Source organism: Mesoplodon densirostris, chromosome 7, assembly GCF_025265405.1.
Source record: "Mesoplodon densirostris isolate mMesDen1 chromosome 7, mMesDen1 primary haplotype, whole genome shotgun sequence".
NCBI classification, from domain to species: domain Eukaryota; kingdom Metazoa; phylum Chordata; class Mammalia; order Artiodactyla; family Ziphiidae; genus Mesoplodon; species Mesoplodon densirostris.
The window spans coordinates 120,041,670-120,065,225 of NC_082667.1; the positions used below are offsets into that span (position 1 = coordinate 120,041,670).

Consider the following 23,556-nt stretch of genomic DNA (forward strand, 5'->3'; position numbering starts at 1 on the left):
AGGATGATACCATCTATTTCTAATTGGGATGTCACATTACACTTCCCCCTATTCCTATTATAGTTCTCACTTTATTAGGAAATTTTTATCTGAAATGGTGTAGAGCAAGTGAGATCAGCAAGACAGAGTTGCATTCCTTCCTGTGCTTGTCTCTGGTTGGTTAATCTGTCCTGCTTTCACGCATGAACCAGACAGGAAAGACTGAAGCCAAACCCACATCATTATGAATGAATTTCTTTGCTTTTAATCTCACACAGTTTAAAATACAATATGAAATCAGGCTACAGTATATAAAAAATTCTCCAGCAAAATGATGTGCCAGCATCAGCTACTAAAATAAACAAACAAAAAACTCCCCCATAAGAAATTTTTTTGCATTTAAAAAAAAACACATAGAAACTTACATCGCTACATCTCTAAGCTACCTCAGTTCTGATTTTTAAAAAGCACCTGCTTTTCCTTTTTTTCATCTTGCTTTTACATTTTCAGCTTTTAAAAAATATAAATTATATGAAAATACAAGTTGGAAAATAGTCAAACACAATATAACATCTTTTTCACCCCTATACTTCCGAGCTTAAAAAAAAAGTATTCTAAGAAAAGTTCAATAACTGAGGCAGTATTCCTGATAGAGATAATTTCCTTTTAATATATATATTTTATATATGTATATGTATACATATATTTATGGTTCCTCGAAACTTCTTTGGAATGTAGATAAGAGTTCAACACATTTATATAGACCCCAACAGAGAAAGCAGCATGCACAGCATGACTAGGATAGAGAAGGTGTCATTTTCACCATGAAGATTAGGCAGGTTAATGCTCTCAAACCCAGAGTGTTCTCTCCAAAGTGAGGAAAAGCATATCTGATCTTTGAATGCTACCTCCAATCCCCAAAGCCACAAAACCAGGGCTCTGTGTAGGGAAGTCCCTCCCCTGAATGCAGAAGGGAACAAAAGTGACCCTGAACCCTAGAGCCAAAACCAACACAGGTTAAGGCATCTCCAGGAAAATAAGAGTTTCACCCAGCTCAACCAGATTTGCCCATCCTTCCTCTGAAGTTAACATGTTTTTTGTTTTTTTTTTTTAAAGCAGAACTCCAACAATTCTGCTACATTTCCAGTGTATAAACCACCCACCACTCTTCCTGGGATGGTCTCTGGCCTTTGGACAGAAGGAGAAAAAGCATCTGGCCAGATCGACGAAGCTGTCTGAACTCATACACTATCTACAAATACTGAAAACGGTGCACTGAGAGAGAAAGGGCATCTGAGCAGACAAGCAGCTGAAGAGCATGAGGAAGCACTTGCTTACATCTTATCTGCTATAGGGAATTATGACAGGACTCACACAGGGGAGTTCTCAGCATCAATTTACAAGGAAAGGTTGTTGATGAGTTGAGAAAGTGATTTTATGCCTGGCGGCAAACAAGCAGTGACCGATGCCCAGCCTTGGTCCTACTCTCACCCACCACTGAAATGTGGAAAGACTTCACAAGAAAGCCCCGGGATTATCTCAGCTGCAGTTTTGCATGTCTGCAAACACACCCACACGCACACCCACGCACACGCACGCACACACACACAGGCGCACACACATCTTTGCCAGTGCCCAACAAAGATCACATAATCTAAGAGAAAACAATGTAGTCCAAACAGTTCTGTCTAACACTCCCTGAGCAGCTCCTAAAATATTTTGAGAGCTTCATTAAGGCACCTGCATCCGGAAGAAGATCAAAATACACAGCTGGGCTAAATTCAGCCTTTGCTTTCCAAGCAGACGCTCCGATTTCTCAGTAGGAGGAAACGCGTGAATCACAGAGCTAAGTTCCTGATAATTCGGGGTCTGCAAGAGGACCTGGGAGAAAACAATCCACTTCCTTGAAGGTACGCTAGAAGGTAGTTAGGACTTCCAGTTTCTCAGCTGGAGCCCGTCCTCACTGAAGCCCGAAAAGCCATCCCTCTGTCACCTTCCTTTGAATCAGGCACCTGTATAGCCGGGGAAGGGGGGAATCCTAGTTGTATGAGGCACTTTTCCTTAGTGGTCAGATGCTGGTCCTCTCTCCCCAAACTCCATTTTCAGATGACCCTTTACAACGCCACAGTTGATTACGTTTGTAGTTCAAAGTTGGGAGAACTAAAAATAGATCTGAATCCCATGGACCACCTTATTCCTACACCCCAGCTCCTTTCCTAATAGTTCCTATCCCTTCAAGTCTTCCTTCCTCTGCAATTACTAACCTTCACTTACCCTGTGCCAGAATAACGGATCCAAAGCACGGGGCCCTCATAGCATCTGCACTATGCACCTTGCTTGCCCACCCAGTCTCACCTGACACCCGACTCAGCTGCCTTAAACTCTTCAAAGGAAAACCTTGCACTTCTCCCAAAGACAGCCAAGCCCCATTTTATTCATAGGCTCCCTTCATTTCCATGGCTCCTAAAACTCAAGACATCTAAATGGCCTTATCAGACGCTCTCCAACTCATGTCATGTCTGTAGTTACCCTTTCACTCACCCATCAGAAAGCTGTACATCTCTCTCTCTACTGAACAACAGAGTGGGGGAAAGCAATAAATGTGGGATGCTGGGAAAATAATACACAAAGGAGAAAGTACAGAGTGTTAGTGGGGAATGACATGCATTCAGGACTTATTTCTTAAGGCCTGAGGGGTAATGCCCATGCATACAGATTTTATTCCAAGTCATGTACGTTACAGGTCTAAAACCAGTAAAGAACCAGGTCAATCTTCCCCCTTCGATCCCCTTTCCATGACGTCTACAGTGCTCCTACATTTCCTGTGGTCTAAAACCAGGGCTGCAAAATACATTCAGTTCGAAGACTTAATGCTTAGCTCAACGTTAAGTCCAAACTCTGAGAATCCACTGATGACAAGTAAGTAGAGGGGTGTCATCACAATTTTAAAAAATTATAGGTGAAATTCACATGCACAGTTCCTTTGTACCCAAATCAGCCTTATTTTTTCCTCCACACATCAGTCACATGAATTTGGGATCCCCGATCTCAGTGACAGCGCTTTGTCTTTCCAGTGGGGTCTATATAAACAGTTTCCTTTCACTGTGACAGAATCCTCAGCCAGCAAATAAAAACAAAATTGCATGGTACAGCAATACTGAGACCACTTTAGAGCTTAAGACGATTTTTAAGAAAAAAAAAATACTGGCACAAAATTTAATAGAATAAATTTTAACACAAAAATAGTTTTGGTCCCTCCCCACTAAAAAGTCCACTTTTGTTTGGAAAGTAGAATAAAAGGTAAATAGTCCTTGGTTTTTAGTGCATCCCCCCAAAAAAGGCTTTACCCCACCTCCCTCTTTTTCACCCTCCCAGACCTAACAACAAAAGGAAATTAATTGCCTTTTATTAGTTTCATGACTCCCGATGCATCAATTTCTTTTGCTAATAGGTCCGTACTCAAGACACACTTTTTTTTATGGATGATTGTTTTTTAAATGATTGGACACGTTAGTCTCTTCCTCCCTTAAGCCAGATCCTTCAAGCTTCTAAGAAGGCCCTTGTCTCTCTCCTGAAAATCCGCTCAAGAATTTCCTGTCCCACCCACCCCACAAGTCCTGGTTCTCCTCCTCCAAAGGCGCACAATTGACTATAGCTGCAGCTTACTTAGCTCCCACCCCTGAATGTAAAAAAATGAGTTCTGGAAAATTAAAAATAGAATAACAATTAAAAATTAAGAGTCCGACCAACGTGGTTGTTCTTTGAAATGTCTCAGCAGAGTTTCTCCGGCCCCTTGTTGTCCATCACTCATCAGCGTCGGGCTTGACGTCCAGCATGGCGTGCAGCTCCTCGGGCGTGTACCCCAGGAGGCTCTGCAGGTCACACACAAAACGGTACACATAGCGTTTCCCCGCCGTCTTGTGGATGATGTTTTTGTCATAATAGTAGCGAAGGCCACGGCTCAGTTTCTCATAATTCATCTTAGGTTTGTTTTTCCTTTTCCCCCATCTCCTGGCCACCTGAAATTTAATTTTAAAAAAGGAAGAGGGGTAAACATCTACAGGATAATCCAAATATACACGTTTATTTGCCTGCACCCGTCCATGGTGACCCATGATGTTCAAGAGAGGGTTAGAGATTCATGTACACACAAGTTACTTTTCTGACCAATCTTTTCTGAATTCCAAATTTCAAGGGTTAGGCAACGATGACAGTGAAGTTGATTCTTTGAGTTGATGAAAATACAGTGACCCTGAACTTCTAGGGAGTGGAGTTAAAGCATCTGATATTAAAAAAGAAAAAAAGAAAAGCAACACTATAGTGTCTCCTCTTACCCTGTATTATTAATAGAATGTCCTTGCTTTGAAAGCATGAAATCTAATGCAAGGGATGGACGGCTGAGCTGCAATCACACCTGCCTTTCATCAACAGGAAGCATTTTTTTGGTACTGGGCACAGGGCTCCTCATGTCTGCCTGAACAGAGAGGTTGTCTCTCTTGTTCATTATTTTTTATCCTCAGAATTGGGCGTGGCACAGAGCAACCACTCGCCAAGCATTTTTTGTTTTGTTTTGTTTTTGTTTTTGTATTGAAGTATAATTCAGTACAATGTTGTGATAGTTTCAGGTGTACAGCAAAATTATTCACTTTTATATATATGTATATTCTTTTTCAGATTCTTTTCCCTTAAAGGTTATTACAAAATATTGAGTAGAGTTGCCTGTAGTATACAATAGGGCTTTGCTGGTTACCTATTTTATAAATAGTAGCATGTATATGCTAATCCCAAACTCAATTTATTCCTCCTCCCCTCACTAAAGCATTTGTTAATGAAAACACAAGTTAATGTGAAAATTGTACCAATCTTCCAAGGCCTCTCAAATTGTCAGACCCTTTCCATATTCACAGAGCCACAAGGCCAGGGAGGGTGCAAAGTCAGAGAAAGCAACTCGTGTCTACAAAGGGCCTACTAGGTGCCAGGCACTTTACGGGCATCATATCGATGAATCCTGGAAAACAAATGGCCAATGTAGATATTTTCACTATTTTCCAAATGATGAAACTAAGGCTCAGACGAGGTCACCCAAGTAGCAGGTGGCAAAGCTGGGATTTGAACCCTAGAAAACGTCATCAACCCCACAGAACCCATCTCCAGAGCTCTCTCTCATCCTCCCTCAACAGGAGACTCTGAAGTCACTCCCTTCTTACCTCATCTGGGTCAGAAAGCTTGAATTCCCAGCCATCTCCTGTCCAGCTGATAAAAGACTGACAGGATTTATCGGTGAGTAATTCCAGAAGGAACTGCCACAGCTGGATTGGTCCACTGCCTGGAGACACAAGCCATCGTGAATCATTATACCAGACGCTCCACACTCTCAGCAACTAATCCCATCACAGGGCACTCCCGACCCCTCCTCTCTCAGCCCATCAGCCAGGGGAAAATGAAGGCAACACAGAGCACAAGCAATACAGGAGGCGCTAGGAGCTTGAACAGACTGAACAGGTGAAGAATTCCTACCAAAACAGCCTTTAAGACAGAATAGCAATTGCCTTATTTGGATCGACTTAAGGGTCAGTCCATTGTTATTGCTAAGCAAACTCCAGAAAGAAAACACTGTATCTCTCCTCTGAGATATTCTAAGGCAGCATAATCTTTTTTGCCTTCAAAAACGAAGTCATTATTTTTGCCTTACAAAGTACTCAAGGTATGAACCAAGCAAGGAATGCCTTTGCCAGTTCCAATGAGAAGTCAAAGCCCATTAGCACCCTCTAGATTAGGGAACCTTTGGCCCCTGATTTTCTAGAGAGAAGGATCACTACCCTAGGGTGATCTAACAAGGAAACAGAAGTTAGATGTTCTTTTGGTCGTAATATTCCTCTCTACCAACGTCCCGTCCCCCAGGCCACCTACCGGCAAGCACCCAAACCAAGAAAGGGAAGATAAGCACTTTGGAAGGAACTAACTTGAAATCTTCAGAGGTCAGGTGAGGACTGTCTCAGAAATTCTCCATGGGTTCGGTATACTCTAATTTGTACACACACACACACACACACACACACACACACAGTCTCTTGTCTTAGTCATCAACACTGCCAAGATCTTAGCTCTAGAAGGCCTGACATACTCTGATTATCAATTTATCTTATGCTCAAAGCTTTATGCTACATAGATTTCCTTCTAGGATAGCTTTCTACTCAGAAATGACAATGCTGCCAGTGATTCCTACCTAGTTTATGTGTGTAGCTACAGAGACAGATATGGGTTCAATAGTCCATGACGCTTGTTACAAGTCTACACTGTGCTTTATAACACCATCTCAGAAGCAATCTGGACACGGTGTGGCTAGGAAAGACCCAGTCCATGTAGATGAAGAAAGCCTGGCACGCTCTAACCCATACAGGAAAACTTGACTGTTTTTAGGCTCTGATCCTCAACCTGAGTTTCAAATTTGTCTGATCCAAAGTAAATTGAGATTCAATAGGAAACAAGCTTTACGTTGCCTCTCAGTCTAAAAAATAAATGTCCTTTATGACCTCTAAGGGCAAACTTTTGTTACGTCTTACATGTCTATAAGGCATGTTCACATGCACCATTTTGCTTGCTTCTAAAAGCCACTCTCTACCCTCCTTATAGGCAAGGCACACTGGGCTGTTTCCATTCTACTGGTGCAGAAGAAGGTGCTCAGAAAAGTGATGTGACATTGCTTCAGGCACAATTAGAAAATGGTGGGCCTACTGCCCGGGCCTGGACTCCCAGCCACCAGGGTAACCTTGATGGACGCCTATGAGCAAACTGCAGCTGGTTTGGAAGCTTCCTTTGAGCTCTGGGACGGCCAAAGGAAGCAACTGCTATAGCAACAGCTTCCTAGGGGTCCCTCGTCAGCACAGCCCAAGCTCAACAGGAAAAATGAAATATCTCTACCTCATCCTCAGTCTGAGTACTTTAAACCCATCTGGCAAGAAATAGCTCACACAAATTCTAGAATTAAATGATTCAGCAAATGCCTACAAAATATATTAATGTTCGAGGAAACAGTCCCAGGAACTACACTGGTAAAGCCTTACCCTTCTCTGTTTCTACCCCTCGCTGAAAAACAATTTCATGGACAGCTCGGACACATTTGCAGGTTTCTTAGCAGGTGGATAGTCACCAGCTACCACCCTCTGCCTGGGGTAATGTCCTAAAGTGACTTCCTATGGGCAATCACTAAGAAGTCATCCGGATGGACAGGAGAAAGAAAAGAGATTTCTATTAAGAAATGCTGTGGATTTTTTGGTGGCAAAATAATAAGAAAAAAGCAGTTATAATAGCCCTTGTGACATAATAGGTTCCCTGAAGAAGTGGAGAATGAGTATAGATACCCTCAGGATCCATGAAAGGAGACATGTAAGGAAAAATCAACTACTACAGTCCAAAACTATGTAAATAAGCCAGGGAGTTCACGGTCCTCTCCTGGGTCAATACCACACACCACAGACATGAGAGAGAGCGGGGGTGCTGCTTTCAGACACCTGGCAAAGGAAAATATGAACAGCAGCTATGATTTACCATGTACCTACTATGTACCGTAGTAACATGTGATGCTTTATAGCATCTTATTTATCCCTCACAATAAGTCCATGGGTGGAGGCTGTTGTTATCATATTCATTTCTCCCACTTTACAGCAGAGAAAACTGACCCACTGTGAGGCTAGATAACCTGCCCAAGGCCATGCAGGTCAGAAGTGGTGTGGCTGGAACCCAGGCAGCCTGACCCCCAAATTCTTCATCTCGACACTCCATTTCCCCTAAGCAAGACCAACCCAGAAGCTGGCATCTAAACTTCCCGCTGGCTGCAGTGGTCCCAGGGATCAAAGGACCCGGCTTTATAAACACATCTTCTCTTGCCCGCCTCTCACAGCAAGCAGTCCAGGACACTGGGTGGCCAGTGGCCCTCCAGACAGCCGTCACTAGTGACCTTGGTGTCCACCGCCACAGGTGGCACTTCCAGCCCAGTCAGGTCCCCTCGTGGTTGCCGTTAGTCTATGTAACTTCATTATTTCTCCCCCCACTAGTTACCTTAAAACGTCTCCCGCACTACTTGTCTTAAAATCCCTTTGGGGAGACAAGGGGGTGCTAATTATACCAAGCTGAGGAAAGGGAAAGAAATAAGGGGATTTTTGTCTCCAGGCAAGTCCTGGCCATTGGCTGGGAACAGCAAGCACATCCCGAGTCCGGGGAGGGAGGTCCAAGGGCCACCTCTGTCCTCCACCCTCGAGACGTGCGGCCATCAAGCGGGGAAGGGGCTGTGATTAGCGTCGCTGGGACCAGCGCGTGAGGAAAGGACGTCAGACAGAACTATTACCGCTGCCACTTCCCGAACTGCGGTGTCCGAGCCGCAGGCCCTGCAGCTCCAGACCGTTCTCTGTGTGCATCGGACCCCTGGTGTCTATGGATGTGGCCGAGGGCGGGGTGGGCCCTTGCATGTGGGTGTTTTCGCTTTTCCCTCATTGTGAGTCTTCCTTTGCTCATAAGGAACATAAAGCTGAAATCTGGGAACTGGGAGCCCAGGTCCTAGGTGTGGTGTCCTCTAACTCTTTTTTTTTTTTTTCCTATTTACAGAAGGGAAGAGGGAGGATAAATACGAAAACCAGATGCCTAAAGAAAGCACAGGGCCTGGGATGGGGAGTCTCTGCTGGGCTGCACAATAGCAAAGTCAAAACAGCGGTGATGTCAGCTCAAGGCTCCTTCCTCAGTTCTTGAGGAAAAATCCAGCCAGCCCACTCAGGCCACCCGTGCACACAGGGCTCCCACCCAGGGCTTTCTGGAAGTTGCTGCTAACCCTTCAGAAAGCCCTCACGGTGACCCCGATGAAAGGGATCCGTGATGCCTCCCAGAGATTCCTCTCTTGTACACTTCTGCTGACACCCCGACCCGCCTTTTGGCTGTGGAGGCAACAGAAATGGGAAGGACATGGGGTTCTTTTGCCGGCCAGAAATGCTGGGTCAGGGCAGGAATGCGGGCGTCAGGACGGCTCGTCCGCTGGCTGGACCAGTGGACAGTCCAACGCGGGAGCCTGTTTCCACAACAACGGGGTTGTGGGAGGGCCCGGGAGGGGAAATCAGGGCCACCTGACAGGCCAGCACTTGGAGGTGGCTCTGGGGTCCCTGGTGACACTGGCCTCCTGGCCAGCACCCGAGTCCAGGCCCAAGGCAAGTTCTCAAGCTCCAGACTTGTGCAAACAATGGCTGAGGCTGGCCCTCCCGGTCTGAGCTCTCCCAGGGGCTGTTTCTGCAGCACTTGGAGTTGATCTGCTCAAATCCTCCGGGCCGGGCTCCATCCTGTGCCCTCCCTCCGACACGCCCTCACGTGGTAAAGCCTTTTCCTCTGTTTTCCTGGCACCTCCTCTCCGCTCTGGGCCCAGGCCCACACACCCACCCAACTGGACTGTGGTCCCAGTGACCTTTGTCCCAGGGAGCAGAGAATGGTACTAAGAATAGTGCCAGTCATGGGAAGGGGGAGCTCATACACCAAATGTGACTCACAATGGTGTCCCTGTCCAGGGGCCCCGAGGCAGTCAACGGCGGCCTTCACCAGGCTGCCCTGGGGTGTCACACTTCAGGAATCCAGTGGCATCACTGGGAAACTATGCTTCAGAGCTCTGAACCGCAACAACAGAGGGGTCCCTGTTAGAAGGAAGTCTCTCCCCCAGGCGGTGCGGGAGGGAGGCCCCCTGCCCCACTCACACCCCCCCTACCCCACCGTCGGGCCCCCTCCCCGGCCGCAGTGGGGAATTTCCTCTGACTGCTTTGTTCTTCTCGGCTTCTGGGGGGAAGAGGAGAATTCTTAGCGCAACACTGACAGTCGCGATCTGAAGAGTATGACACAATCTCAGAAGAGACAACATCAGGTGCGTACCTGGAGGGACCCCAGGTCAGCAGAGCAAGTCACACGAGGATGCTTCCCTCCAGAGGGGACCCTCAAAGCACTTCAAATCCAAGGCTACAATCTCTTTTTTTGTTAAGGCAGAGCTTCAAGTAAAGTCTTACTCATTTGGTTGTGTATGTCCCTTCTCTTTGTCTAGGGACTGGGAGATCCCCATCGATCTCAGTGACACAGGGATGGTTATTTAAAAAGCCCCTGCTTTTTTACTCCCTTGCTCTGAGGCTAAGAAGTGAGCAACTTTGGTAAAAGGAAAGCAACAGGCTAGAATGGGATGTTAGAAAGGTGCTCCAGATGCTCAGGATCATAATTCTTTCCATGTGGCCATGTATAGGTATCTTCTCAGTGTCTAGGCTTGGGGGTTGCCTGCCATGGCAATGAGCTCACTGCTCATGAACCGGGGTCAGGGTGGGACTTCAGTTTTTCCTTTGCAGTTCAGCTGCAAGTTCTCACTCTCTCACCTGTGCCCAGTGCGAGGTTCACACACAAGAGTGGAGCCCGGGGCAGCGGCTCTCTCGGGCAGCCTCCCATCATGCTCTGCTTGCACCAAGACCAGCTCTGACAGCTTTGTTCTCCCTGCATCTCTCTCACCACTAGAACACATGCTCCAAGGGCGGGGACTGTGTGTTTTCACTGCTGTAACCCAAAGCCCGGGATGGTGCCTCACCAACAAACACCAGCTATCAAAAAGCTATTTGTTGTGAAGTGACTCCAGCTGTTGGCTCCCTGCAAGCCTGGGCTGCGTCTGATCGACCCCTCTGTGTTCAATGCCAGGCCTGGGACCTCGTCTCGGACAGGTGCTCGGTAAACATTTACTGAACGGCATGATTCAAAACAACCCTCCTCTCCAGAAAGGTGTTGGGGTTTAAAAAAGCGACCCAAACTGCTTCTCTCTATTAAACTATATTTGGGGGCAAACAATATGGGTGACTCCCAGGCTATGTTTCATCAACATGGGCCCCAAAATAAAAACCACCACACCTCCTGTCCTTTGGGGAATTCATTTGCTACTTTGAGAATCTAATCTCTGTAGCTCGACTCTCAAAGTCAAATACCTCAGTGTGGGCAGGACACCACATTTATTTTAACCTATGAAACTCTCATGGTTGGTCACCCTTGCAACAGGGTTCACTCGGCCCCAATAGCACACATCTGACAGGTGGTTCTAAAACAGAGGAACGGGACCGACTGGCCCCTCCCTTTCACCCAGGTGTCTCTACCCACAGCCAAACGATGATGGCAAAAACAGAACACTCAAATCCAGAAATGACCCATCTGTTCACAAGTGTATCTGTCTTTCAGACTACTGCAGGAGTGCCCACCTCTGGAGGGGGTGGGTCACCCCGGAGTCTGAGCATCACCCCCTCTTGTCAACCCCCTTCTAAATTATCATTCACAGAAGATCTCCAAGTCCCTCTGTTTCCATTCAGTTCTTATGAAACGACGTTTAAGGACAAGTTGAACAGAAAGCATCCTGTCAGTCTCTTGCCCTCTGGGCCAAACTCACCATGAAGCTGCACTGTCTCCTGCCTGAGGATGAATGAGCCAAGAGGTGTACTGCTGGATGGTCTGGCATCCAGAGCACTGGGATTTTCAAAAGAAGGAAGAGTAGAGACTGCTTCATACTTTGGCTTGGCCTTATGCCTGCAGGTGCCTTTTCCCACTTCTTCTGAGTTATGTCCCTCCTTTGCCCTCAACTCAACCCAATTTCACCTCATCCCCAACACAATCTGTATATGTACGATACATTCTGTAACTGGCCAAGGTGCCTTGGTTCAGTGAATCACTGTAGATCAATATGTTTTATACACATGTTCCTCTATCAATGGCTAGTAACACAAGGGTAGCAATCAGGGATACGAGTTCCAATAATTCAACTCATAACCACAAACAACATTCTAACAGGCACTTGAAAAACACACCTCATGGACGTCATGAGGGACAACACGTTCATGCCCTTGTGTTTATGTATTGCTGGTATAGCCGGGAGTTAACAATGGAAACAAGTTAGAGAACAATTAAAACCAGCTTTTAATGTCAAGTCCATGTCTCTGACACATTAGACCAAAAGAAAGGAGGAAGCATTTCAAACAATTTAAAAAAACAAACAAACAAAGATGTCAGGCATTGGACATACTGACGGAGAGATAACAACAGATAGTATCCTATAAAATGAAAATGTATACAGGATAGTGGGAAATGCCCAAAACAGGGAGTCGAGTGTCTAGAGCTTTGATCCCAATTTCTTCCCTGATTCACTGAGCGATCTCATGCAGCTGGTTAACCTCTCTGGGCTTTAGTTTATCTATCCCTAAAATGAAACTAGTTATCCCTGCTCCTCTCTACTTTATAGAGATGTAGATTAAGTCCCTATTATTAAAAATAAACATAAATATAAATATATGCATATATATAAAGAGCTGACCACAGCGCAGAGCAGTTTGCGAACAATATAAAACACAACAACAGAGGGAATCCCCTGGCGGTCCAGTAGTTAAGAATCTGCGCTTCCACTGCAGGGGGCACGGGTTCAATCCCTGGTTAGGGAACCAGGATCCCACATGCTGTGCAGTGCAGCCAAAAAAATAAAATAAAATAATAAAACACAACAATGGAAGAATTAAACAACAGAAAAAAATATTTTTAAAAGCAGACTTTTCCAAAAGGAAAGCAAGAGGAAAAAAAGATGGGGCTGAAAAAAAATAGCAAAAGCACTAGATCAAATTCAATTATTCTTCCAAGAATTCAATGGGCCTTTTACATGGCAACTCTGAAAAAGGAGAAAGTTAGAAGCTAAGACAAAATGGTTCAAGTATGTAAGTGTAAAATGTTTTAAACACTGTAGATGAGAATAACCAGTTAAGGTTTTTTAAAGTGAGGGATAACTCTGAAGTTCTTGCTCTAATTCAAAGTAGGCAGGCACAAAAAGATAGAGCAGATGCAAACTGCTTTGCAAGTGAAAGTATCACCGACATTTTATGGTTTGGGGAAATCTTGGCCACAGACAGACTTAGATCCTCTTTTCCCCAGTGCACGTTTTTCCCCTCCTAATCGTTTATACTCATCACCAAAGCACACCCCACCTAGTAATTATGTAGGGCTGAGCTAGAATGAGTCCAGCATTCCCCACAAATGTCTGTAGTTTGGCCCTAGAGACAGATCCCATCGGTATTAACTGAAGGAAGAGCAGAAAGTCTTGCCCAGCTATCAATGTCCAGGACAGTCTGGGCAGCCAGTCTGGTTGGCCGGCAATGGGTCAGCTGGGCTGCCCCACCTGGGAAAGACGAAAGTGAGGCTCACTTGAGTCTGCCTGGGGCCTGAGAACAAGACAGTTACACACTTAAGTGTCTGGAGGAAAGGCCCTTGTTTTTGCTTGGGCTCCTTACACCTGCGTGTGTTCAAGTACACATGTGTGGGAGTGGCCGCAGGGAAAGGAGACCCTTCCTCTCTTAAAGGGGAAGCCTGTACTCGAATGCAGGCACCTTTCCTCCAAACCCAAGAACTCTGCCTAACCATGTTCAATCTGCCACTCAGACACACACTTGGACAGTGAGCCAGCAAAGCTCAAGCCAGGAAGTGGGTTTCTTTACAGCTTTTCCTCCTGATGTCTTCGAGGTAACTGATTGTTTTAAGAAGTCACCAGAAATGGGTACGGTTTGGATTTGACGGTACGGAGTGAAATTTTTGTTTAGAAACCAAAAAAGAAAAAAAAAACAAAAAGCTTTATGTCACTAATGTAAATGTCAAAAGAAAATGCCTTCCTAAGTATGTAGGTGACAAGAAGAAAGAAGGATGTCTTCACTGATTAGAACTAGAAAATAGGACTTGAGAGTTCTGAAGCCTGGACCTTTTCTAGTAGGTTCTCAAATGCAATCTGAGCTTTATTTTATCCTGGGGGTAACGTTTCCCCCTCATACCAAGTTTCCCCCTCGAGAAATGACTAGTTAACGTATTCAAATTCTTGGGGAGGTGACTAGATCCTAAGCCATCATTTGAGCATATAACTTTTCAAGCCTTTATCTAGCAAGTAATTTCTGAACAGCCCTCAAACGCAAAGCATGGTAGCCAGATTGGGTGGAATAACAGAAGAGGGTATTAAAAGCAGCATAGAGGCAGCAGAAGAAACACCTCTGTTCCACCATAATGGGATGAGCTGAAAAGGCGCTACCCACGCCTTGAAAGAACAAAGGAGCGAGAACCCAGCCTTGAGGGGCCTTCACGAGAAACTGCACCCATCTCAGCTCTGAAGGTCAAACACCTCCACGGAGCCCAGCCCTAAGAGCACCTCTCCCGCCAAGCAAGTCCCAGCCTCCTCACCGAGTTCAGACTTTCACATTCACCCACCTTAGGACAACTTTCACTCTCATTATCTCTCAGGGAGAGGTGAGTCACACAGCAAACAATGCAGTTCTGTAAGCTAAAGTCAACAATAGGCACCGAATCCAGAAGCCTGTCATGGGCCACCAAGAGCGTCGGGACCATGGTCTGGAGTCCTGCCGTACGACCAGCCAGACACCACGCTGATCGGTCAGGGATGATGGGGCCATGACCACATGCTGCTGGGCCCTCTGGCCACAGGCAGCATATGTGATCCCATCCACCCTGTCCCCACCAAGGTCAGGCTTCCTGGGGCTGCTCCAGCCAGGGATGGCACAGAGGGCACATGAGGCCATTCCTGCAAGGCAGAGAGCTCCCCGACCGGGCAACTTTGACCGAGGATTCCCATCAGCCTGGCCACACCTCTCTTGGAATTGAGCTGCAGTCGGAGGCTCTTCCTACAAATCTCCTTCCTACCTGCGGCACAGCTTGAAGGCTCCCCTGCCCTCTCTTCCTCTTCCCACTGTGTCCTTCAGATGTTCTCCCCCGAGTCTAATCATGCCTTGGCATCTGCAGACCCAAACTAACATGCTACTAATGTTGGATATTTTCCTACAAATTGTCTGATGTTGTGAAAACCTGTGAAAGGCTTCCCCTTTGTTGTTTGCTGTGTGACTTTGGGCTAGACTTCTTTCTCCTCTGAACCTCAATTCCCTCCTTTGTACAATGAGGATAACAGGTTCTTCCTCATGTGGTCATTGGAGACAGTTAAAAAAAAAGAATGCGTATTAAAGAGTCTAGCACATAGTAGGAGCTCAACGCACATGTGGGTTGAGCTGAATAGCTGAAGTGACCTAATCTGATATGAAATATTAGCTGTGCCCCCAAGACACTGCCCGGAATTACTGGAATTCTGTAAGTCAAATCCATCAGCCCCTGACCTCGAAGAATGTAGAACTGTATTGAAGGACAGAAGGTCTGGAGAATAATACGAAACAGTGGTAACAACTAGCATCTAGAGGGTGCTTCCTGTGGACCTAGCACTGTGCTGGGTGCTTTCCATAAGCTATTCATGTAATTCCCACAATAATCCTAGGAGATAGGAACTCCTATTATGACCATTTTGCAGATGAGAAAACTGAGGCACAGAGATCTCAGCTTGCCCACAGTCACGTAGCTGATCAGTAGCAAAGCCAAGACACGCTCAGGCTGCCTGGCTCCAGAGTCCATACTCTTAACCCCACCACGATGAAGCCTCTGCAACACACCCAGTGGTCAAACAGCCTGGATGGTCTCCTCTCATGTGCTTAACCTGGATTTAAGTCTGAAGGCATAAAAGTGACCGACGGGGTGCTGATAATCATCCTATCTGTAAGCATCACATGAAAGTCACTTTAGGGAGAACAGGGAGGGATATACAGAGGCCCTAGAACAGCAGGGGTTTGAACTTCATGGGTCCATTTATACATGGATTTTTTTCTTTATAAATACATTGGAAAATTTTTTTGTAGATTTGCAACAATTTGAGAAAAACTCAGACAAACCGCATAGCCTAGAAATATGGAAAAACTAAGAAAAAAGTTAGGTATGCCATGAATGCATAAAATATACGTAGATGTACATAGAACAGACAAAGTATGCGTAAATCGACTGTTTATGTTAGCAGGTCAACAGTAAGCTAGTAGTTAAGTTTGGGGATTATACTCGGATTTCTGACTGTGTGGGAGTCAGCGCCCCTCACCCCCGTGGTGTTCAAGGGTCAATTGGAGCACCTCTTGAATGGAGTCTCCACGCCGAGGAACCACTGATCAATCAGTGTCCAGAGCAGCAAAGGCATCCAGGGAACCAGGAGATGCCAAGGGGCGAAATCGGGGCCACCTGACAGAGCCCTTCCCCAGCAGAGGCTGCAGGAGTTTCCAGGCCAGCTGTTGAAGGCCGGCAGGACCTGTGTGGATGCCTCGGCAACACACTGGCTGAATTTTGTTCAGTGGAAACATCTGACTTCAAAGACAAAAAGGTGGAGCTTCAAAGTGGAGACAGAGTGGAATTCCAGAACTGTCACCACCCAGCTCCACCACTTGGAGTTAGATTTTGTTAAAGAAACAGTGACCCAAAAAATGGGAGACTCAGAGACTCCTTTAAAGCTGAGGGACTGGGTCCCCAGAAGAGATGGGTCATCGTGTAAGTTTCCTGCCTCCTAATCCAGGCACCCACAGGCCTCAGGGAGTTGGAACACCAGGGTCTGAGATCTGTTTTGTAAAGTATGAAGGGGCCTCTCTGCCTCAAAGGCAGCTCGCCGGAGCTACCGTAGCTGCGTCCAGACCCCAGGGTGGCTCAGCCAGCTGCGGTCTTCAAGGGCAACTGACGGAAACAGGGAACCTCCCTGTCCATATTTTCGAAGCCAGTTAGAAGGAAAAAATGAATAGTGAGGCCAAATCCTCCCATCGTGTGGTCTTTTCCACGGGTGGCAGATGATTAAGAAAAACGGTCCCAAAGCCAACCAGTCAGGAGGCGGAAGCAGTGGAACGTCCATGCAGGCAACACCAAGGGGTTTCTGCCCGCCCCCCCTCCAGCCCAGAGCTGCCAGGGAGTTCTCCTTCCCCGGGCTCCTAAGTATTTCCCCCAGCAGCCTCATAACTGAGCAGCATGTTAACCCGTTACTCCAGTGAGCTCCCAAATGCACTCCACACACCCGCTTAGGACCCAGCGCCAAACACAACACAGAGAATCAGAGTCCCCCCGGCTTCCGGCAGCAAGCCTCCATTTAGGCTCAGGGGGTCTGTCTGGCTTCCTACAGCCTGCTACTCACAGGGTCCTGTGAGGAGGAAAGGGAAGAGGCTCTGTCTCTGCCTTTCTCACTGCCAAGCTCTTTTCTTCCCAGCCACCCAGGTGCTGCCCAAGGATGGTCTACACCAAGACTGTGATGCTTCCTGTAAGCCTGAGGCCAGGCCCAGCCTTGCCTGGGCCGAGAACCTCAGGGCCCCTGTGATAGGCAGTACTGCACAAAACAGGCACCAGAGTTCTACACTCATGTCAGCAAGCTGGTTCTTCTTGACTTTAGTCAATTCACACCCTCATCGCAACAGCAGGGACATGGAAAGACTATATTCCAGAGCTTGGCTCAGGGAATAACCACCCTCCCCCAATTATAACACTCCGAGCTGTTCCTAATAACATACCCACCTGTAGATTAGAATTAGAATCTTCTGCACAAATTCACACCGCACCACTCCTCTGCTCTGGTGATGCACCGCCCCCCTTCCTCATCAGTGACTTAGGCTCACACCAGAAGCTTCCTTGGTGGTTGTTTGTACCTGAGGACGCTGGGATGATTTTGCACTCCAGCTTTCCATCAGAAAACTGAGATTTCAGGAAATGCCATCCAATCTCACGTTTCACTCTGAACTGAAGGGCTCTGAAGCACTTCTTTTTGCAGGAAAGTTGTTTATTTTCAAATACATGTTTTAGCAGTAGCTTTAGGTTCCTGAACCCTAAAACTCAGTGACCAGTCAGATCCCCCAGGCTCTGGGCATGGCCCAGGGACTCTGTTATTGTGTGACGGTGGACGGACTCTAATTTATCTACAAAATAGCAAGAAGAAGGTTTATCTCAGGCCAAAAGCAACGGGGAACACCTAGGGCTTCTATTTCTACAAGGCTGGTATGGGTTCGTGTGATACCTCACGCAAAAACATCTCCAAGTTGAATTCCTGATAGTCCCATATCGAGCCTTTAGGAGACTGAGAGATCAACTATTCACAAATCTGCCCAGCATGGTAAAACATACTTTCGTTATAGTTACTGACTAGCTTTGGGCTTAGCTTTTCTCAGGCTCCAGGATAAAGAAGAGACCCTCACCACTTCATCAACAATTACAACACAAAGCTGGGGCTTCTCCTAGACAACGACAACACGACAGTTAGCAGCAGGCCTGCTCCATACCAACTGCAGAAGTGATAGGAAAGGATTCCTTATTTGTAGCAACAGAAGTCTGGCAATCTGGAGTGAAGTTCTATAAAGCTGATTTACAGACCAATAGCTCCACTCCCTCCTGCCCCCAAGACCCCCCTCCCCCCACAACACACAGTGTGAATTAGGGACAAGCAAGAGACAAGACTCTTTATCTACTCTATGGGAGCAACTGAGATAACCAATGAGTGTTCTCATTCTTTAAGGGGGAGAAAGATTTCGTACTCAGGTGAGACATCTGGCACTTAAGGTTCAATTCAAGAGCTACCTTCCTGCAGAAGGCCTGGAATAAGTCCTTTCTGGTGCCTCAGTTTCATCATTGATAAAAGAGGCCTGGAGGGACAGAGAGGAAGGGAAGATACTCTTTAACAATCCAGCATATTATTCTACACCTGCTGAAATGGAAAAAAAAAAAATCAGAGATGCCCATGTTTGTCAAGGATCTAGAAAGCTTTTTGTTTAGGTCCATCAAATACATAGAAAACAGCAGGCCACTTCTCTCGGTTTGTTTTGTAATCAGATGGGGCTCGTAATGTATCTTCGAACAAAAGAAAATGGAGCTCTCTGATCGAATCAGTTTGATAACCATAAGCGGTCCCAGTAAGGTAAGAAGGTGCATGCTTGGCGGAAGCCAGCACTGCATTTGATGTATTCTTAACTCAGCTAACAGCCAGGCGTTCAGGCCATGTTATCTGCCCACACATCTTGACCTAATTTAACAAGTTGCCATGGGAGCCCAGTGAAGGTTGATGCAATTTTCTTATCTTGGGAGGAAGAATGCAACTGTGCAAGAGAATGTGAAAATTCAGTTTCTAACTGATTGCCACACTTACAGTGCTGTAACTAAGACAGCATCGGAAGAAGTAAAATGTATTCCTTTGAGAGTGAGATGAACAGAGACCTAGGCTCCTAGGGCACTGGCAGGAAGATGGATTCACACCCCAGCACAGGGAATCTATACATACATCCTTTAGTTCAAGCCAAGTAAGAGTGATGTAAAAGGTACACGTGCTCTTACTGTGTGGCCACACATACTCTGGAGTTAGTCGAATTTTAAGGAAACAGATTAAAAAAAAAAAGAGCTCAGAACTTGAGATAGAAAATAGGTGTGACATTTATGAGCAATGAAAAGTTTTGCCAACACCTCTACAATGATTTCCACTTTTCAAAGTACTTTTCCAAACTTCAGCTCATCTTAGCATGTCTGCATAGACTCAGAGATCCATTTATAAAAACTCCAGGCACTACACGCTCCCTGCGTGGTGGAGGGGGCTGAGTAAGCATGTTCTATCCCCCTTCCCCGTTCCCTAGGATGTATGTGAAACGATAAGGGGTCACAAGGAGGGGCAAGGTAGAGTTTGCACTGCGGACAGGAGAAGTCCACCAGGCACTGAACACAGGAAGAAAAGCCACCCAAATGTGGACCACTGCCGACATGCCTAACAAATTCCTGACCTTCATCAAACCACAGCAGTAAGAAAATCCAGTTCAAGTCTAAGGACAATGACAGTGTCTTGAATTCGTCAAGATAGTGAACCTTCCAAGGCTATGAGGAACACTTGTCTGCACTCAACATGTGCTCAGATTTGCTGAAATAATTGATTTGTTACAAGCGAGCTCTCTCCCCTGCGTCTAGCACCACGTCTAGCCCTCATTTGTCTCGTTAATTGAGTTAATTCAATTACATTTTCACAGATCTCCTACCACCAAGAGAGGGAGGGACACTTCCATTTCACTAAAAGTAGAAGAGGGTACAAGGTAAATTTGCCTGAAATCACACAGTGTGTTAGCGCTGGGAGGAGCACAGAGGACTTCTGTTTTCTGGGCTATTGTTTGCACCTCCATTTGAGATGGTTTGAGAAGTTAAATCCCCAGTTATAAAGAAGAAACAACTGAATGGTAAGATACTTAAAAAATGTTTTTAGTTCAAATGACTACTTGAATTTTTGAAATCTTTAACTGATAATCATCCTCTCTTTTCTTGCATTCACTGAATGTTTTATTCCCCTAGAAAGAAAGAGATAGAGATAGCGACAGAGACAGAGATAGAGAGACAGAGAAAGAGAGAGGAAAAGAGAGAGAGAGAGGGAGGGAGGGAGGGAGGGAGGGAGGAAGGAAGGAAGGAAGGAAGGAAGGGAGGGAGGGAGGGAGGGCCACCCATTAAAAATAATCTATCCAAATAAGGGATGACATCAAACATAACTCAGAGCTCCAGGACATTCCTGTATTTGTCCTGAAAAGAGCTTTTGATGTTCTCATCTGTTTGGCTCTGGGTTAGGATTGCCAGAGAAGACTCACAGGTGGCATTTTGGTGTTGGCCCTCTTGATGGCAGTTCATGTCCCTAATTTGTACTTCACACTCATTCCTAGTTCTTAAAATTTCCAATTCATCCTCTTCCTTCTCTTCTTGAAACTGGGACACGTGGAGAGATTCCCAACTCTCAGATAATCCTTGCCAAGGTACTGAGATCATCTTAGTCAAAACCCTTGAAATCACTCTTGTAGACTATTAGCTCTGCAAGCTTCTCCCATCTAGGAAATCCAATAACTAATATATATATACCCCTTTCAGAGGAGTTTCTATTTGAGGTGGAGATGAGGCTTTCACCATTTCTAGAAACTTCTAGACTTTCTGTAGTGTAGCCGTGAATCCTTAACAGAATCTTTTCCCATGAAGGCTGACCTAAATCATAAGACTCTCTCTGGCCATAACCCAAACTTTAGAACTTAAAGTCAGTTTATTTAATATCATTATCCACAAAACCGCCTTAACTAGCAAAATTTTCAGAATTGTACACCAAGCTAAGAGAGAATGATGAAAATTGTCATGGGAGAAGAATTATAACCGTGCCTGGTAATGGTGGTTATGATGGAGATTATGCCAGAGGGAATAAGGCAGGACCTTTTTTTTTTTTTTTTTTTTTTTTCTTTTTGCGGTATGTGGGCCTCTCACTGTTGTGGCCTCTCCCGTTGCGGAGCACAGGCTCCAGATGCGCAGGCCCAGTGGCCATGGCTCACAGGCCCAGCCGCTCCGCGGCATATGGGATCCTCCCAGACCGGGGCACGAACCCGTATCCCCTGCATCGGCAGGCGGACTCTTAACCACTGCGCCACCAGGGAGGCCCAAGGCAGGACCTTTAATAAGGAGAAACTAAGTTGAGGATTTGGTCCTGGAAGCTAGGGCAGAAGGAGAAGAAGAGGTGGCCTTTACACTTGGGCAAACGACAGAGCTGAGTCATATGACTCAGTCAAATGACTGAGCTGCGCCATAAAAACAGAAGCAAACACAGCCACTTAGAGATGTCTGCCACCTCCACAGCCCAGAGTCATTTCAGAGCTACCCCGGCCTCTCCTCCTCCTAATTAAGCAGCACTTCTCTCCTCCTTCTTCAGTGTATCCAACTGGAGTCCAGTTCTTACAATACCTAAGGGTTATTACAGGAGCCAGCACTCCTGTGCCTATTGAAAGTGACTTAATATATACTTCCCTTATTCCAGATGTCATTAATGGAAAAGGGCAAACTTTCACTGTCTGCTGCCCAAGATGGGAAGGAACTCCCTGGCAAAGCAGCAAGTTCCCACCTACTTGTGATGTTCCAGCAAGGACTTGGGGAATACTGCAGAAAGAAAAAAGTAGGGAACCTTTAAGCTCCTTTCTGGCCCATGACTCTACATACAGACCTTGTCGCTACCTCAAAATCCAGACCTAACTCCTGAGCACCTATCCGTGCACTGAACTGCATGGGGAGCTGGAAGAATGCAATGTAGAAGACACACACACCCCTGATCCTTGAAGGAGAAGGAACTTTTCTAAGCATGTGAGCTGTTCTCAAAGGTCAGCTGGCTTTCCTAGTAAAGACCTGAGATTTCCCTCACACAAGAACAGGGATCCAGCACACGCTTCAGATCAGACAGACACGTCACTAGAAACGCAGATTTTGCTGTCTGTCTTCATCCATACAAAGGGTCCCCACCAGTGACCTGTCCAGGGTGGATAAACTGTAAGAGAAGAGAGGGCAAGATCACAGCTGTGTCATCCAAGCTTAAAATAAGCTCTGCTCGCGACACAATTTCTAATGTTCACAAAACACGACCATCTTACAGAAAGGGTCTGATCATTCACATGCGCCTGCTCCTTGGATAGTTCTCAGATATACTCTTCAAACCCTTCCAAAGTTAGACAGCCTATGGGCCACACCTTGCTTGGACAATGAATCTTTTTGCTCTATTTCCAGATTCTCAATCAGAGCCCAGACTCTCAACATACATCTTCCTTTCTCTATGATCTTTCTTCGTTCACCACTACTACAACTTTCACTCCTGGAAAAAAAAATCAACAATAAAGCTAAATGACAAGAAAGGTTTCCTGTATAGGGCAGGATCCGGCCAGAGTGTCGGGTGACTGAGGGCACTTTTCCCATTGGAGAGACCAGCCTAATAATGAGGATTCTACTGCAGATGAGTCCAGGGTGTAGGCCATTCAGTGACGGCTCTGAGAGATGCCACTGCTGGTTTTGGGTTTACAGAGACCTCCCAAGAGCAGGCGAGAAGTCCTTTGATGCTAGACCACAAGGCAGAGGTTCCAGAAACACCAAATCAACAGAGTTCCCTTCTCCCAGTTAGGGGTAAATATCCAAAATATCAGTTTTCCCTACCAATCTTCGAAAGGATCCCTTGGGATAGAATGACACTGCCTGCTTCCAAAACCCAATGGCTATTCACAGAGTGGCTTGAGAGGCTAACCCAACCTCTCAGAGCCTACTTCTCCCCACCCCCCAGAAAGAAAGAGGCTGACTTCAGGGGCTGGGAATGGGCGCAGAAGCTTCCAGGGGGCGCCCCCCCCTTCAGCGAGCAGCAGGCAGGGCAGGGGCCTACCTGTGTAGCCAGCCAGGGCCGCAGCAGGGATGACAGGCTTGTCCTTGTTGAGGTCAGCACGGTCACGCACATAGTCCTTGAAGGTGCCCTTGGGCTTGTGGTTGGGCAGGGCGGCTGGGTAGTCCTCTGAGTCGAAGCTGTCGTAGGACGGGACACGCTGCAGGCTGTTGAAGGATGACTGGCTGCTCCAGGACTGCGTGAGGCGGTCACAGCTATCGTAGCTCTCTATGCTCTCAAAGGAGTCCTGGCCCCCGAGCTTGCCTGGAGGAGGAGGAGGTGGGAGGAGGGCAGGGAGGAGGGATGGGAAGAGACACTGTGAAACCCTCTCGGTGAGGATGCGCAGGAGGGATGGAGGGAGTGGCCGGTGGGGATGGAGGCGTGTGGGTTTGCTCTGGGGAGGAGGGGCTGCCTGGGCCCTGTCTCCGAGCCCCCTGCATGGTCTCGTCTTGCTCCAGAGCCCCTAGGACAGAGATACAGAGTCGGGCGCAACTTACATC

At 46.5% G+C, this 23,556-nt stretch overlaps 1 protein-coding gene across 2 annotated transcripts in view; it reads right to left on the reverse strand.

The window, feature by feature from the left end:
* Positions 1-221: 221 nt before the first annotated feature.
* Positions 222-23,556, reverse strand: part of ETS1 (ETS proto-oncogene 1, transcription factor) — a 66,714-nt gene continuing 43,379 nt past the window's right edge. Inside the window, exons 6-8 of one of the 2 annotated variants that reach the window (XM_060103001.1) lie at positions 23,060-23,320; positions 5,187-5,305; positions 222-3,998 (exon numbers count right to left, since the gene is read on the reverse strand). In XM_060103001.1, the coding sequence (XP_059958984.1) occupies positions 3,783-3,998; positions 5,187-5,305; positions 23,060-23,320 (596 nt within the window). In that variant the 3' untranslated portion in view covers positions 222-3,782. The remainder of the gene's footprint in view (positions 3,999-5,186; positions 5,306-23,059; positions 23,321-23,556) is intronic. The other variant, XM_060103002.1, reaches the window with a different exon arrangement.